Source organism: Cupressus sempervirens, chromosome 3 (genome assembly GCF_028749045.1).
Source record: "Cupressus sempervirens isolate cs-2001-9-10 chromosome 3, ASM2874904v1, whole genome shotgun sequence".
Lineage (NCBI taxonomy): Eukaryota > Viridiplantae > Streptophyta > Pinopsida > Cupressales > Cupressaceae > Cupressus > Cupressus sempervirens.
The window spans coordinates 710,729,640-710,745,242 of record NC_143120.1 but is presented as its reverse complement, the minus strand read 5'-3'; the positions used below and the strand labels follow the sequence as shown (position 1 = coordinate 710,745,242).

The window sequence follows — 15,603 nt, the reverse complement described above, 5'->3', positions numbered from 1 at the left end:
TAAATGAAAGAAACATGATAAAGACATCCTACCCTTGAACTAGAAAAGTCTCAACCACAAATACCAACACATCACATCTCTTGTACAAACAATGGGTATAAAACTCTAGAATGAGCCTAAGCATCTTATCATTTCTTGAATATGTTCACCACTTGCATCCACTAGGACAGGGAAAATTTATAGGGTTGTATAAGAGTTTACCTCAGTGAAACCACCACTTGATGTTTCCACCTCCCAAGACAGCCAAATAGATAGATTGGGTAGAAGATTGTCTAATAGAAACCATTCACACTATGGAGGAGAAACCCTACTACTAATAATTGATCTAATGGAAATGATAAATAAGTAGATACAAAGATATTAACACTAAGATTGTATTAAAGATAAAAGAGTGTTAGCTAGAGCGCTAAAAGTGAAGAAATTTTGGCAAAGCTTTACTTGGGTGATAGAGATGAGAAAGTCTTGATCCCAATTGCCAAGGTTGTTAAAATGAGAGGTAGAGATAACTTGATATAAGATATGACTATTTTGAAACTAGAACCTTGGCAGGACATTTGTGCACTGCACTCTTGTCTAGCCTAATAGATCACAAATTTGAACCATAGGCTGCAAACACTTCATCTTTGCAATCCATGAAGTCAGATTTGGATACACATTCATGAATTTTGTCATAAATGCACTAGGCTCAATGTGTAAGTCCATAAATTCACCAAGGACAATTTAAAAAACTACACTACGAATCAAACATTATTGTGGGAAATTATCTTGAATTTCACTTGACAATTTTATAATTCAACGATCAAGAATCAATATAATTAAGCTATTTAGTTGGTTGCAATATAGTTGCAAGTCTCTGTTCTTGAGCATGTAATACATAATATTTAATATGTACCAATTGGAAGCAAGAAATTTTAAGCTTCTTACTTTAATTGGCACCCACAGCCATGAAGTGTCAGATTGTGCCTCCTGTTTTTGGTCCCATGTTTCTGTGGCTTTATTGCAATCAACTCCGTAGATTATCTGGCTGTTATGCATAACATTTCTCAAAAGCAAACTACGAAACTTATTCAAGAAACCAGATAGAAGACAATTTATATCTTCATATTAGTTAACAACATTATAAACTGGTGTGAGATGCCATACTGACATAGCTTCTTGCCCTGAGCAAACCCATAAATCCTATACAGTGACATGAATTAACATAAATAAATGGTCCTTCTGGAGAAACTTTTTACATGATTTGGCTTCTTATGTTTGAAGCAACAATATACTGCCAGCTAACACTCAACCAAATATGAAGTCCATTAAAAGCTTTCCATTTGACTTGTACTGAGTTCAAATTTCATTGCTGGTTTACGGATTACAGTATCCCTAAATATAGTAAAAGCCTTAATTTTGGACATTTACTACAATTTTCAAAATCTTCATTTGGGGAGAGATTAAAAACAGTAAACATTAACCCAAAAACACCAGAAGCACAATCAAGCTCACCAGCAAGAGGTCCCAGATAAACATATACATATCAGGGCAAACTTCCAAAAGCTAAAATAATAGTAAACACTAACTGAGCACAAATAGTTTCCAAGTGCATTAATATAATAATGTTGATTATATGCTTTAATGATAAAGTGGTTGAAAAGGCATTGTTACACGTATAATTACCAAAATGGACTTTGGATATGTTACAGTAAACAGCGAAATCAGAATCAAATTATGTTAAAGTATAGCTTTGTTCCACTGCCCTGATCAGGAATGTTTCATTTCCTTGATAGGTGGTCATTCTCAGACATAAATCCTCTTTTAAAGGACCATTACAGCTGTCTAGTGAATACCTAAATCTTTTAGACCCAGATACTGGAGTCAACAAATAAAGAAAAGCAACTCAGATGACTTTCTCATTGTCATATTAGAGTACTGTATTTTGACTTCGTCAGATCTGTACCATGGTCAGAAGCCAAAGGTCCTATATAGACTCACTATCCAGAGCTTCGGTTTCAGGGATAAACGTACATTTCTGGCCTTTCACCTAATAGTAAAGGTTCATTGGCCTTGTGCATTAGGCACGCTTCTAGAGAGGCTACATCTTCCTTCCAGGACTATCTCATATGGTCCCTTCTCATTACATTTCCCAGTTAGGATTATCCTAAATTGGCCCTCTCATGGTGCTCGATGATAATTGCATTGGCCCTTTTTGGTCAGAACCTTGCACAATCATGTGATATTGTTTAGTCTCCCAATTTGATTTGAATCGACTTCTTTGTTGTGAAGCTGAACCCAAAATTTGTCAAATACAAGTCAAACTACAACCAATACACAAATTTAGACTAATTCATAGAAATGGAATCTGCAATAATTTTCCTTTTTCAGAGTACTTGTATAAACAAATAAATAAATAAAATGTTCTAGCATCATCAATAAGATAAAATGGGCCATGCTCTTGAGGGAGCCACCTTCATGTAGAGTGGCAACAAACCCTCCATTACAATTCCATAGGAAACCTTCAGCAATTCAAAAGAAGCTAAAATAATTAACATATAAATATATATAGTAAAACATAAACATGAATCCATTAAAAGCCTACAAGCCTTATCAATCTGAAACAGATTCAATTAGAATTCTGACCTTATCAATAGCCTCCTTCACTCTACTAGTGGGATCTCTTCTAGAAAACAGCTCGCAGATGGCATTGAAAAAAAAACCCTTCATCACAACTGATGAGAGAAGATCATGAGTTTGTTTACCATTCCACTGGTCCCTAATTTTCATTGATGATTTTGTGTTTTATAATTTATTCCTTGCTTTTAACCAGCAATGCCCTCCTGTCTGTGTTCTTGCTTTTGTAATGTATAGTTGATGACAGGGTACTAAGGTTTAGCATTTTGTTTATGAATGCATTTTAGTTCAACGGGGTTTTATCTAGAGAAAGGAATTGATTCTAGAGTTCCAATTTATATTTATTTGTATTTCCTGGTTTTTTTGATCTGCTGGATTTATGAACAATATGCAAAACTGAAACAGCAAATTAAATTCAAACAACTGATTGAAAAACTTGTCAACCCTCACATTCATTACAACAATTAAATAATCAATTCTACATACTATACTGAAATCCTTCAAGTTACTGCATATTGACTGATTTGTCAACAGTATAAATCCTCGGTAAAATATGCTTCCAATCTAACAATTAAAGAGCTTGAAGAAACATTTACAAATTCAACCAGATATTCAAAAAGCCTTCCTAAAATGAAATTTTAATGCAATGCCTTGTTGTTCGGCAAAATACAATGGATGAATCAAATTTACAATTTGACTACAATTTCTAGAAAACATATTATCATGGATTTGACTTGCAACTCAATGGCAATGCTACAGCTGGCCAATCCACCTGGTTCAGAACTATGCAGCTGCAAAAAATGATGCTGCAGCTGCAAACTTGACACTTCAGCAATCAATTAACCCTTCAAAATGTCCCAGACCTGAGTGGCTGGAATGGTACAGATTTGATGCAGATGATTGGCGCCCAAAATGTAAGTTTTGCTGATGTCGAGTATTTAACAAGCATGTAACAGCACCAAATGTTTCTAGTCCTGTTCTCTAAATGACATTACCCTAACTTATATGGTTTTAGATGTAGATTGCAGCAAAACATAGGCCTGGAACCACATGCAAAATATCCAATCAATTGTTATATTCCTAGAAATGATGGGACTTAGCTCCAAAAGGCTGGTAGCTTATGTTGGATGACTGAAATATGATACCACTTACCTGCACTTGGTATGAGTCCAGAACTGACCTAATGCCTAATATGACTTAATGTCTCTTCCAATAATCCAATTTGATGCTCTTCTAGGATTGACTGAATCAACTCAGATCTAGATCTATATGATGCTCAAAATTACCCAAAGTTTGAAAGCCAACACAGAAACCCTCAAAATATGACAAGGCAAAGAAATAATGATATTTGCTTGTACGAATACTGCAGAAAATTGAAAATACCTCCAAATCCTCTGTAAATCAGTACAACTGTCCCAGACGAAATCACCCACAATGGGGAAGTAAAGGGCTTTTTCCCTGATCTCAAATGTGGAATCTACAAGGATTTCCATTCTCTCAAACCGTAAACAAACCAACCGATTTTGTTCTTGAATGCCTTAGATTAAACAAGTTCTTAAAAATCTAAAAAAGCTTGAAAGATGATCAAATGAACATAGGCACTTCCTTGATATACCTTTTCCAACTAATCCTTCAGGTCCTAAATTACCTAAGTTACCCGTTCGAGTTCAAGCTCGAAGAACTGATTTGCTGCTACGTCAAATCTTGAAATGGGGTTTGGGTTCGTTTGGGTTTGTTAGTACAAAAGCATGTAATACATGGTTACCAGGAGACCCGTCTCCCCCCTAAAAGTGGCGTCTCGGAGACCGAGACGCGTCTCGGAGACTTTTCGCGTCTCCGGAGACCTCAAAAAAGGTTGGAGACTTCATGACGAAGTTTCCTGAAGTCTCCCCGTCTCCTAATCCAAAAAGTGAAGTCTCCCCGAAGTCTCCTGATAAAATATAAATGTAAAATATAATATTAAATAATTTTATATATTTTAGCCCTCATTTAAATGTTTTTAATGCAAAAATCTAAGGTACTATATGAATTCCGTAACAATTGCTTGGTGATGTACGTCACCTACAGGAACACGATACAAGTCTAAGACAACATATTGGAAGCTGTACAGGATTGCAGTAAAGATCCCAAATCACATAAATTTATGCGGCTGAGGAATTAGGGTGCAAAAACTGTTGTTAGTGCATTAGAAGATAGTATTACGTATGTTACAGAAATCTGATATGCAAATGCTTGATAATAGTATTATTCCTCATGAAAACCAAGCATCTATTTGCTAATAAAGACTCAGCGATAACAGTGATAGACTAGAGGTTTTATGTATGTTAACATGAATGTATTTGGTCCCATATTTCTGTTTTTTCAAGAGGATATCATGTTTCAGTTTGATGTATAAGTCGTATTTATTATTTGTACCTGTTTATCTGCTGTTGGCAATATCCTAGTACCAATATAGGAATCTTTGTTAGTTGAATCTGTGTAACTGGAAAAAAAACACTATTACAAAATGATTTACTCCCTTTTAAACTAAGCAATCCTAACTCTTAGTTAGAAAATAGAAATCCTAAGTGTGTCTCTATGCATGCATCAATGTTGAATAATTCAATAATTTTCACAAATTTTTTGTAGCAATGCCAATTTGTCAGGTTTTAAAATCTATTTCAGTAATGTACTTCTGTATCTAACCGCTTATTATTATTATATCTTTGACAGTTTGACTCTATGAATCTATTTTAATTTTTAATGTGACAACACTAGTATTATTAATTTATTATTTACTTTAGTCTTTTAGTCTTACGGTATTACTATTTTGAAATTTTGAAATTTTGTATTTACTTTTAGTATTAGACTCTTTAAGTTTAAACTATTAAAAATTTATTTTTAAAAAAAAAAAAAAAAAAAAAATTGCCGTCTCCAAGTACCCCCGTCTCCTATTTGAAAAATTGCCGTACCGGTACCAGTACCAGTACCGGAGACCTCAAAGTCTCCCCGTCTCCCGGTGACCTTGATGTAATATATACGTGCAACCTAGAAAAATGAATTAAGATTAGAATGCCACATGGTATCATAAAAACAACAAAACCAATATAAAATTGTAATCTTAGCATCATATCTATTAGCAACACCCAAATATTAAACTAATATCGAATTCAAGTATCATTGTTTAAACTTTCAACAATTAGAACTTTATGCTAAGTTTCAATCATCTAATGGATTATCTAAATCTTCATCATCTTCTTCTTCATCAAAGGCATTAGTTGGTTTACAAACATTGTCAATGTTACTGGAATCAACTGCACTAATAACATTTTTGCTTTCCAATTTGACCAACACTTACTAAGTTTTCATTGTACAAAGAGCTTGTTTGTTTGCAATTAACATCCTACCTGAAAAATGTTATGTAAGTAGCTTGCAACTCCCTTCACCTATTGAAGATATTGTTTAATGTTTCAACTTTCAAATATGATTTATCACTATACACAGCTTCCAATTATTCGAACAGGGGCCATTATCAACAACTGTATATAAAAATTTGACTAGAAATCTTGAGGGCTAGTTTAATTTGTTGTAATAAATATTTGAACTTTCCAAAACAAATTGTTTGTAATGCTAAAAATCTTTATTAAAATTCTGTAATAAATTTTTTATGCACTAAATTATAGAATGTTCCCAATGGAACTATGCTTGGTTCGCACTCGGTTTACCTGGGTCTGCCCTAGTTCGACCTAGGTTTGACTTGAAGGAACCAACCTGCTTGGGTTCAAACCCGAGTCAAACCCAAAAGGAAACTGGGGCTAGGACCAAGAAACACTTCGAAATTCACCTACTTCAAAGGTCCAAGGGGAGAATTGGGTAACCAAGTAAATTACCCTCCAAGTATTTTAATAATGAGATATTTTTATTTAATATTTTAAAAATATTGTTATCTTAATAATACAATATAAAAACAACTCTTATTTTAATTATAATAATATTATTAAGTTGCCCTTAAAACAAAAGATTGTTGGACCCAACTTAAATAATATTATTAATTATTTTAATCTAGAAAAGAGGACATGACATTGATGTCCAACAACTGTGCAATGAATCACAGCATTTGCTCGCTTCCTGAATGAGTCTTCCCAATTTGATTGTGAATGTATTAGAATCACATGAGACAAATCCCAACAGGTAAATGTTATCAATTTGACCTAAGTTGCCAGTTTGAATTCTTGTTTGTGTGTGGGTTTGACATTCGGGTTTGAAATTCACTCAAAATAATTTTAAGCTGGGTTCGGGTTCATTTTAGGTTTGTCCATATAAGTTCTTTTTCTAAATATTTCTATACATGTAAGAATATGCTGCAGAAAATAAGTTTATACACCACTATACTAATACTAAAGCAATTTAGCAAAATACACCACCACATATATTAACGATTTAGTTCGAATGGCATGACAAAATGTCAAAATACATTGCCAAATCAATTTTTTAGTTCAAAAAGGGTAATGTCAACATTGCTAATCAAACATATGTGATCAAATATCATCAAAGAATTCACCTTCATTAGGCAATTGCTGATTAGAAGCAAAATTAGTGTCACTAGCATCAGCAGTGTCAGTCGTAGCCTCAAAATCAGCTTCATAATCACTATGTATCTCAGGAGCACCATCATCAATTGCAAATGCATCAAAGTGGGCTTCCAACTCCGCGGACTCTCATTCGACATCCCAGTGTTTTGCCTCCCCTTTTTTGTAGGTATTATGTTTGTGAGTTGTGAACCTCAAGTTTGAATGCTCAAAATCAAAGTTATCTATCTTCTTCAAGTTTAATTGGTTGTTTTATTGAGTGGATGAAGGTGTTTATGCTCCAATTCCTCCCAAATGATGATGAACTAGCAACCTATCAAGATTTACAAATTTGAAATTGTGAAGTGAAGAGTTTTAAATATTTATCAACAAGATATTAGAAATTAGAATCTTAAGATTAAACAACTTACCATCGATAAAATTTTGATGGCAATGGGCTGCAAGTGCCGGTACATTTGTCCATGGAAGTACCACCATTTATGAACATCGGCATTGTTCATGTCTTCAAGAGCTTCAAGACCACAATCATCGGTACTCATGAAACTCGTAAATTCAGAGCTCACTGTAGGATGTAGGTGCTCGAGGAGTCTTCAAAGGGTTATCTTGTACCTTTGTGCAACTTCAGGATCTTTATCTAGGGCAACTCTAGTGGTACTACCCTTGAGGACCAATTGGCTATAGAACCTAGGCTTAATGCAAGGGCAAGTAGATGCAAAGAGGTAGTCATTTTGTTCCATCTCTCTACCATGATTACTTGTAGCTCCTTGAAGAACTTTTCCTCACAATCTTGCTCTTTCTTATTTATGATAGTTCTAATATCCTCAATCATGGAGTCAATGACATCGTATACCTCACCTAAGCAAGGCTTATCCATGCCAATGTATCAAATCATGCTCAATATAGGCTCAATGAACTTCAGAAGGTACTTAGCACAATCCCACCAAGAGTCATCTATATCCATGCCTTGATGGTAGTTGCCTTGGCACTATTAGATTGCCTCCATATGATCCAATTAGCACTGGTTACCATTCTAGACAACGTTTTTTTAACCTTGACAAGTCCTCTCAATACAATAGTGTTGAAGGCAAAGCAGGTTTCAACAACCTATTTTATGATCAAAACAATAATAGATAAAAACTTTAAATATATAGATAGTTTACTAAACTAAAGTGACTAGATTTCTAAAACATGTTTAAATAAAAAATTTAAACAAGTGAACTTTACCTTCAAGAGCTCCAATTTGAGAATTGTCTAAATATGGCTTGCGTCATATGGTGTTTCATGACAAACATTTGAACATCCTATGCCTCTTCATACATTTTTTTTATCCACTAGTGCAAATTTTTTGCAGCATTAGGTTAAGTGAGTGCTCAGCGCAAGGTGTCCAAAAAATGTGTTTGTACCGCTCCTCAACCAATAAGCCGGTAGCCCTACAATTCTTGGCATTGTCGGTTCCTACTTGAACAACATACTGAAAGCCAACTTGCTCAATGGCTTGGATGAGAATGTTTGCAATGAAAGGACTGTCTTTTACCTCTCCTTCACAATCCATAGCTTCCAAAAATATTGCACCTCTTGTAGACATTGCAATAGCATTGACCAAAGGACAGTTTCGTGCATCTTTCCATCCATGCAATACTATTGTCATACCTATTTCGGTCCATAAATCCTTTATGGGCAGCATGGAAGCCTCTACATGGACCATCTCATCATACAATAAAGTGGTGTGTATCTTCCCATAACTAGGGCCCTCGAACACCTTTGGACCCTCATTAACTACTCTCACTGTGTATTGCCAATACAATGAGCAAACAACATTAAATGACAATCCATTTGCATAGAGGCATCTGGCAATGACTTGATCGGCAAAGTCTTTAGCTTCATTTTGAAATGATGTTTCCAAGGCTCCCATTGCTCTCTTACTTACAATCTATTGTTGACAAGAACGCAAGAATGGATGGCTCTCTATGGGTGGTTCATTGGTAGTGGAAGTTGAAGACATTAATAATATTTTTCCTTTCTTTGAAGGCCTGCCACTTTGCAACGGATGAGAATAATTTGCTCTCCAGTAGCTTCAAGTACTTGCTTTTGTTCAAGAATGTATTTGTTCACAATATAGTTTCGAAGGAGTGTTTTAGATAGCGCTCCGTCAACTCTTGGCTTCCATGTACAAAATTTAATGCCTTTTTGAGGAATAAAGCACAAATGTGCTTCCACTCTATTATAAGAGCTACTGAATTCTTCTTTGCAATGGCTGCAAATCCACACATAACCTCCACCCAACATTGATCAAACCATTTCCACATGCTTCCATAAGGGGAGCATCTGTTGATTTTGAAGTGGGGGTTTCCCGTGCCAAAACCACTTGCAGCCATTTCTTCAATCTACAAGAATTAAGAAAAAAGAAAAAATTAAAAAATTAAAAAATTAAAAAATTAAATAAAAAATGATTCATGATAAATACCATTGCCAAAAGGGATGCATGATATTTGATGTATTTATCAATCTATATGAAGGCTAAATCAAAGTACATGCTAATCATCTATTGACAGCAAATTAGTAATCAAAATGGAGGCTTTATTTGCGATTAGCCTATACAAATTATTAAATAAAATCAAAATATGATTAACTGCTAAAAAATAAATGAAAATGCTAACCTATAGAGAGGAAGATGATGTTGTTGCTCAAAATCCACGGGCTTCAAGACGTTGATGATGCAAGTTTGTCATGAGGAAGACAAAACCTGCCGTGAGGAAGATAAAAAGTAAAACCCACGGGCTGAGGCAAAGCAAAAACACTTGTTGTGGAAAAACCCACGCTAAGAAACAATGCACACTGAGGAAGAACAAACACCAACTCCAAGCAAACACCGTGCGACAGTGGAAGACTAACACCAAGTGACTGTACAAGACTGATGCTAAAGCCTGAGAACAAACGTCCAGAGATAAATCATAAAACTTTAAAATGTCGTTGATGGAAGACAAACACTGTGGGTGTGGTGTTTTTACAAAATGACTTCCGTTGAAAGTCAACCAAATCAGAAATTCAGCCAAATTCAACTGAAATTCGTTGAAATTAATCCAAATTCCTCCCCGGTTTGCGCATATAAAATGTCATTCACTAAAAATGGTCAGAAAGTCAACCAGGGTCCATTTGGACGAATTTGCAATGAATTACAAAAAGAAAATTTGATTTGGAATCGAATTCAAATCGACTTCGAATTTCAACCGAACCGACTATCGTTTTTGCAGTTGCCAGAGCAATTATGGTAACATAGAATTTAACTTCACTGAATCTGGAAAACCACCTAGATTCCAAACTCTCCACTGTGTGTCTCACCAAATAAGACTTGATCTCAGGCATACAAACTTATAGAAAGCCTGCTATGTTTCTTTGATTAAACTATTTTTAGCTGTTTAGAAAGTGCTCGCATAGGGTGACAACCTGACATCACAGAAGGTGACATGCATCAAGGTTTATCTCCAGGTATTTTTTTTTCAAGTGTTCAATTATTTTTCAGATTCTAGGGTTATCCTTTTCCTTCTATTCTGAAGAAATATACTTGACTCACTGACTTAATCTAATCATTTAGGGAGCTGGATATTAATATTTTATTTTTATCATCTTGATCTAGGCTATTACAGAATAACAAGTTGGCACGTCCAATAATATAACCAGTATAGCCCAGTATTAACCGGTTTCAGTGAGCTTCCAGCATCAGAACTTGGTTTTCGAAATATTTTAATACTGTCATTCTTCTTCATATATGTTACATTGCTACCAGCTTACTCATTTGCCAATTATCTCACTCTGTCTATGACTAATATTGTGAATTAATTGAAGAAAATTTATTATTTTTGACACCGTAAACAAGAGATTCGCCATAACCATATTTGGCTATCAAGAGGAAAAGACAGAATTCTACAACCAAACACACCATACATGTTTGCAAAAAAAAACAGTTGGAAAGTCTAGTGGGTGGGGCAGATCACACTCATGGAGAAAGACAAGAAGCGGTAACGCACATCATGCTTTTTTGCTTTATGAATAGATATTAATACTAAGCAGATTTCTTTCATTTTCAAAACCCTTTACAGTGAAGAAGCAAATAAGAAAGAACTATATGTATTTGCCTTTATTGAGAGCAAAATAAATAAAGCTCTAATCCAGTCTATCAATCCAACATATTTCTCCAGACTATGATTAAGGCTATAAAACTTCCTCGAACAAAGCTAGAAATCCTTGGGGCGCAGAAATGTCACATGAAATAAGTTTCTGTACACAACATTCATACCATGGGTCAAAGTATTCAACAATGACAATTTAAGCTTTTAGCAGAAGTAATTAACTCAGCATCTAGTGCTATAATAACATATCAGATCATTTTATATACAGAGGGAGCATCCAGAAGACCAACACTGAATAAATAAACTATTAAAAGCTACGTGTGGTGATATAATGCTTTAGATTTCATTTGAAAAGTGATTTGCTGTAGCAAAAAAATATATATATATATATATAAAGTACTTATACAGCAAGTTGGACACTAATAGAGAAAAATACAATACATAGAAAGCCTGCAATTGATTTCACCTGAACCTTAATAACAGGTGAAAAATGCTTGTATAATATGATGTTACTGATTTACAGAATTGTCAAGGGGATAGTCTCCTGATTTTATAGTCCTTTGAAATGCTGTTACTAAAATAAAACATATTGAAGAATCAAATTTTAACTTCAATCTCATGAAAGATCCCAATGATCTTTTAAAAGGCTTCAAATGGACTCATCAAATATCTAATAAAAGAAGAAAACAGAATCCGTACATAACAGGATACAAGTCAACTACCCACTCAACTAAACAATAAATAAACCTGTGTTCCCTGTGTGAATCCACACGACCATCTTTATTTTCCTGCATAGCACAACCAACCCAGGTTTAGATAGTTGTCCTTAATCCAGTTAACAAGATATTGATTATGTACTGACTAGTTGCCATTACATAGGAACTTGTGAATCAAGCACCTTAAGATATTTCAAACACTTGGCATCTGTAACTTGCCTTCTGTCTGCACCATATCTGTTTGTTGGGGCTCAGAAGTAGGAGTCCTTAGTGAGGCCGGTGGCCCATCTCTCCGTCTCTCATATCGTCGTGGATCAGATGACCGTGGCCTGCTGTTGCTCCTGCGGGGTGGTTGCCTATCAGTGGGTCTTGGATCAGGTCTTGGTATCACTTTCCCATCTACAAACTTGTCTCCTGTACAACTTAAGTTTCTATCAGAAACCAATCTTCAGAAAGGATATGCATCAAAAACAAAATACCCACAAAGATAACTGGGTCCAGTCCCAGCTATAGGAAGAATCAAGGTCCACTACAGAGTAAAAAAACCATTGGTTGCCTAGATTGCTGAAATCCAGCTTCAGTTTTCTTACTATCCCTAAAGGCAGTACTTATGATATTGTCAAGTAATTATATAGATCAAACTCCACAAATTAGAGAAAGACAACTTAAATGGCACCTCATGAACAGACAAAGTGTGTTCCTTGCTTGTAAGAATAGAGATGCATCAATGATATAGTACAGAGTGGTATTAAATGTTATACTTAACTGAGCTAAAAAATACCAATACCTTCATCCTGGTGGATATGGACCCCAAAAAGCCAGACTGAGACCTTCAGCAAGGGACCTGTATTCTTAATTATCAATATATACCCATTAAACGTGTAGGCACACTTATGATTTGATATAGATGAAACCCACAACTTCATATTTGTTGATATGGCTCCTTAGGTTAAGGGCCAAAGATGGATCCTTCCAAGGTTAACCTTCCTTTTCTTGTTAACTTTTTAATTCATACACATCTCTGTATTAATGCAAGTGTCCTGATTATGGATAAGAATGGAACTTGTGACTTTGTATGTGTAAGCCTGAGTCCGTAAACAAATAACAATCCCATTGTGCCGTGAACTGGTGAGAATGGAACTCATAACTTCTATCTAGTAAATATTTCCACGAGATTAATGAACTGCAACTGACAGACATTTCCTATATCCTTTGAGAAACAATGTTTTCCGATATTTAACCCACGATTGTCCAAAGAGTTGTAACATAATTACGTATGTAAAGGGCTGCATTTTAAAGAGAGGGAATCAAAATGGGGTAAATTACTGGGAGTGCCTATCACTATGAATACTTGCAGTGAAAATGCATTGCATTCAAAAGTGTGCCACCAAGATTCACAAAGGCCGACCACCGCTGGCAGTTGGGTGAGGCACACTTCAATAGGTCAACAATTTCAGTGCCAAACCCTAAGGAAAATAATTAAAGATGCCATACAAAAGCATCATCAGAAAACAATGACACAACATCCAATTCAAATCAAAATGACAAAACTTCATCGCCATAATTACCTCCATAATCTTTGTTCGGAACATCAATGTAAGAATCAGGCAGAACCCAAAGCACTCCAGGTAGCCCTGAAGATAAGATAAGATAAGATAATGATATTAATGTCCGACAAGACACCAACAAAGGGCCTAAAGAACTAAGGAACTGAAAGATACAACGAGGGAGAAAATTAACCCAACAGGAGCACCAAACAGTTTCCGAAAAAGATAATAAAGGCAACCTGTTAATCAAAACCTTATAAACATTTTTTTCCACATGGCAGAGAGCAAGCCCAAGAGGTACATACCCTTGCATTTTTCAGACAGTTCCTCTGAGATTAATGCTTGAAATCCAGTGTAAGTTGTCGTAGAGAGTGCGTATATGCTCTTTTTGGCCTCCTCTTCGCTGCAAAGTGCAATCCAAAATTAGAAGGAATTGAATACCAGAGCTTTAAAAGACAAGCAGCTCGTCTCCATTGCTGATTAGTCGCATACAATCTTAGCAAAATGTTCGACAATACGCAAAAGCATCAAAGTGCAGAATACCGAGTCTTCCATGAAATTGACCAACTCCATCGCAGATGAATCTCCTAAAATTACGAACAACTGTTCTAGACTAATTTAGAAATAATTCAAATACCGTACCTTCCAACAACATGGGCAAGTGTCTTAATATATGTGTCAATCATCTCCTCTCGACTAGGTTTCGGATTCTGAGGAAACTCCATGACAATAAGCCAGTGTTCATAATCACAGCCCGGAAGCAGTATGGTTTCCCTGGGAGCCCTGTTGCTGCCATAGTTGGAATCGGGTAAGGAACAGCAAATTTGTTTGTCATTGCGTACAGAAGGTCTTGATGATTTAATGTTAGAAAAGGCGGGTTTCACTAATATGGGCTTGTGGGATTGGATAGCCAGAGCGGAGAATGAGCTGTTCTGAAATGGGGTAAAGAGAGTGGGAGAAAGGAAATAAGAAAATGAGGTTTTGCGCAGAGAAGAAGATGGTGTTTGAGATAAGGGTGAATGCTTGGGATGACACGAAGAGGAGCACGGACAGGAATTGAGGGCCATTTCTGAAATGAAGAGATGAAGTAATTGTGTCCAAACTAAGAAGTAAAAAGGAATGATTTTAAAAGACACAGCTTTCGGTTGCTTCACCTAATGGGTGGGAAGTTTAGGGTCTATCGTCTTCATACTCTCGCGAGTTTTTTTAGTACGAATTTCTGGAACGAAATAGGTAACGTTTCATCATCTCCTCTCCATTTCACACGGAAGGATGAGATAAGCAAATTGTAAAAGAAAAATATATCATATTAAAGTAAAATAATTTATGTTTTAAAAGTAAAATGATTTATGTTTTGTTAGTCATAGATAGAGTCACCATTTTGAACTTCCCTTTCTCTTCTGCTAGTCGTCGATTGAAGTTTTTTTTTTTTTCTTTTTCCCTTGCTGTCCCAGAATTCATCGTTCCCAAGGTGATCGGTGAAGTCCTTGAACATCCACAGTAGTTCTTTCCTTTATTTGAACCACTTCGAACATCGATTCGAAGTCGTTCAAAGCAGTTCAACATAAGGTTTTGCTCTAATATCTTTCTTTGGCAGGTAATGTTTCTCATGCAGTGGTGCTTTCTCCCGAAGTACTTCAAACCACTTCGAACCGAGGTTTGAAGTAGTTCAAAGCAGTTCAAGGCAACATAACCTGCATCTCCAGCCTGGAGGTACGACGCATTGTCATCTATTTATGATGTTGTCAGAAAATCACGATTTGAAGGCCATTTCTGTTTCCGAGGAGTGAACATCATCATTATTGTGAGTGGGGTAGATCTTCAGTTTGAGGAAATGATTGGGCAAATTATAAACAAAGCAGCCGCCAAATGGGAAATCATTAAATGAAAAGCTAGTGCAGGATGGTTTTCGAACGTGCGAAGGTGGTCGAAGCGGTATGTCATTAAGGCCTAATTATTATCCGGTACTTTCGCACGCAAATGCCTTTTTTATAAAAAGCCAACTGGTTCCCTTTAAAATAATCATGCGAAG

General features: G+C 35.7%; 1 protein-coding gene and 1 long non-coding RNA gene across 3 annotated transcripts; both read right to left on the bottom strand.

Moving 5' to 3' along the window:
• Positions 1 to 1,651: 1,651 nt before the first annotated feature.
• Positions 1,652 to 3,033, bottom strand: LOC149568737 (uncharacterized). The gene is made up of 2 exons (XR_016362639.1): positions 2,451 to 3,033; positions 1,652 to 2,268 (listed from the first exon to the last, which is right to left on the bottom strand). It is a non-coding gene; the product is annotated as an uncharacterized LOC149568737 (long non-coding RNA).
• An 8,731-nt stretch (positions 3,034 to 11,764) lies between these two features.
• LOC149568736 (multiple organellar RNA editing factor 9, chloroplastic-like) lies at positions 11,765 to 14,769 on the bottom strand. Of its 2 annotated transcripts, none has more exons than XM_089821619.1 (5): positions 14,214 to 14,769; positions 13,877 to 13,974; positions 13,593 to 13,658; positions 12,207 to 12,438; positions 11,765 to 12,096 (listed from the first exon to the last, which is right to left on the bottom strand). In XM_089821619.1, exons 1-4 carry the CDS (start codon positions 14,636 to 14,638, stop codon positions 12,218 to 12,220), a joined length of 810 nt encoding a protein of 269 aa, XP_089677745.1. In that variant the 5' UTR covers positions 14,639 to 14,769; the 3' UTR covers positions 11,765 to 12,096; positions 12,207 to 12,217. The 2 variants fall into 2 exon arrangements, with proteins under 2 accessions (XP_089677745.1, XP_089677746.1); XM_089821620.1 differs by having other exon boundaries at positions 12,244 to 12,438.
• Positions 14,770 to 15,603: the final 834 nt, after the last annotated feature.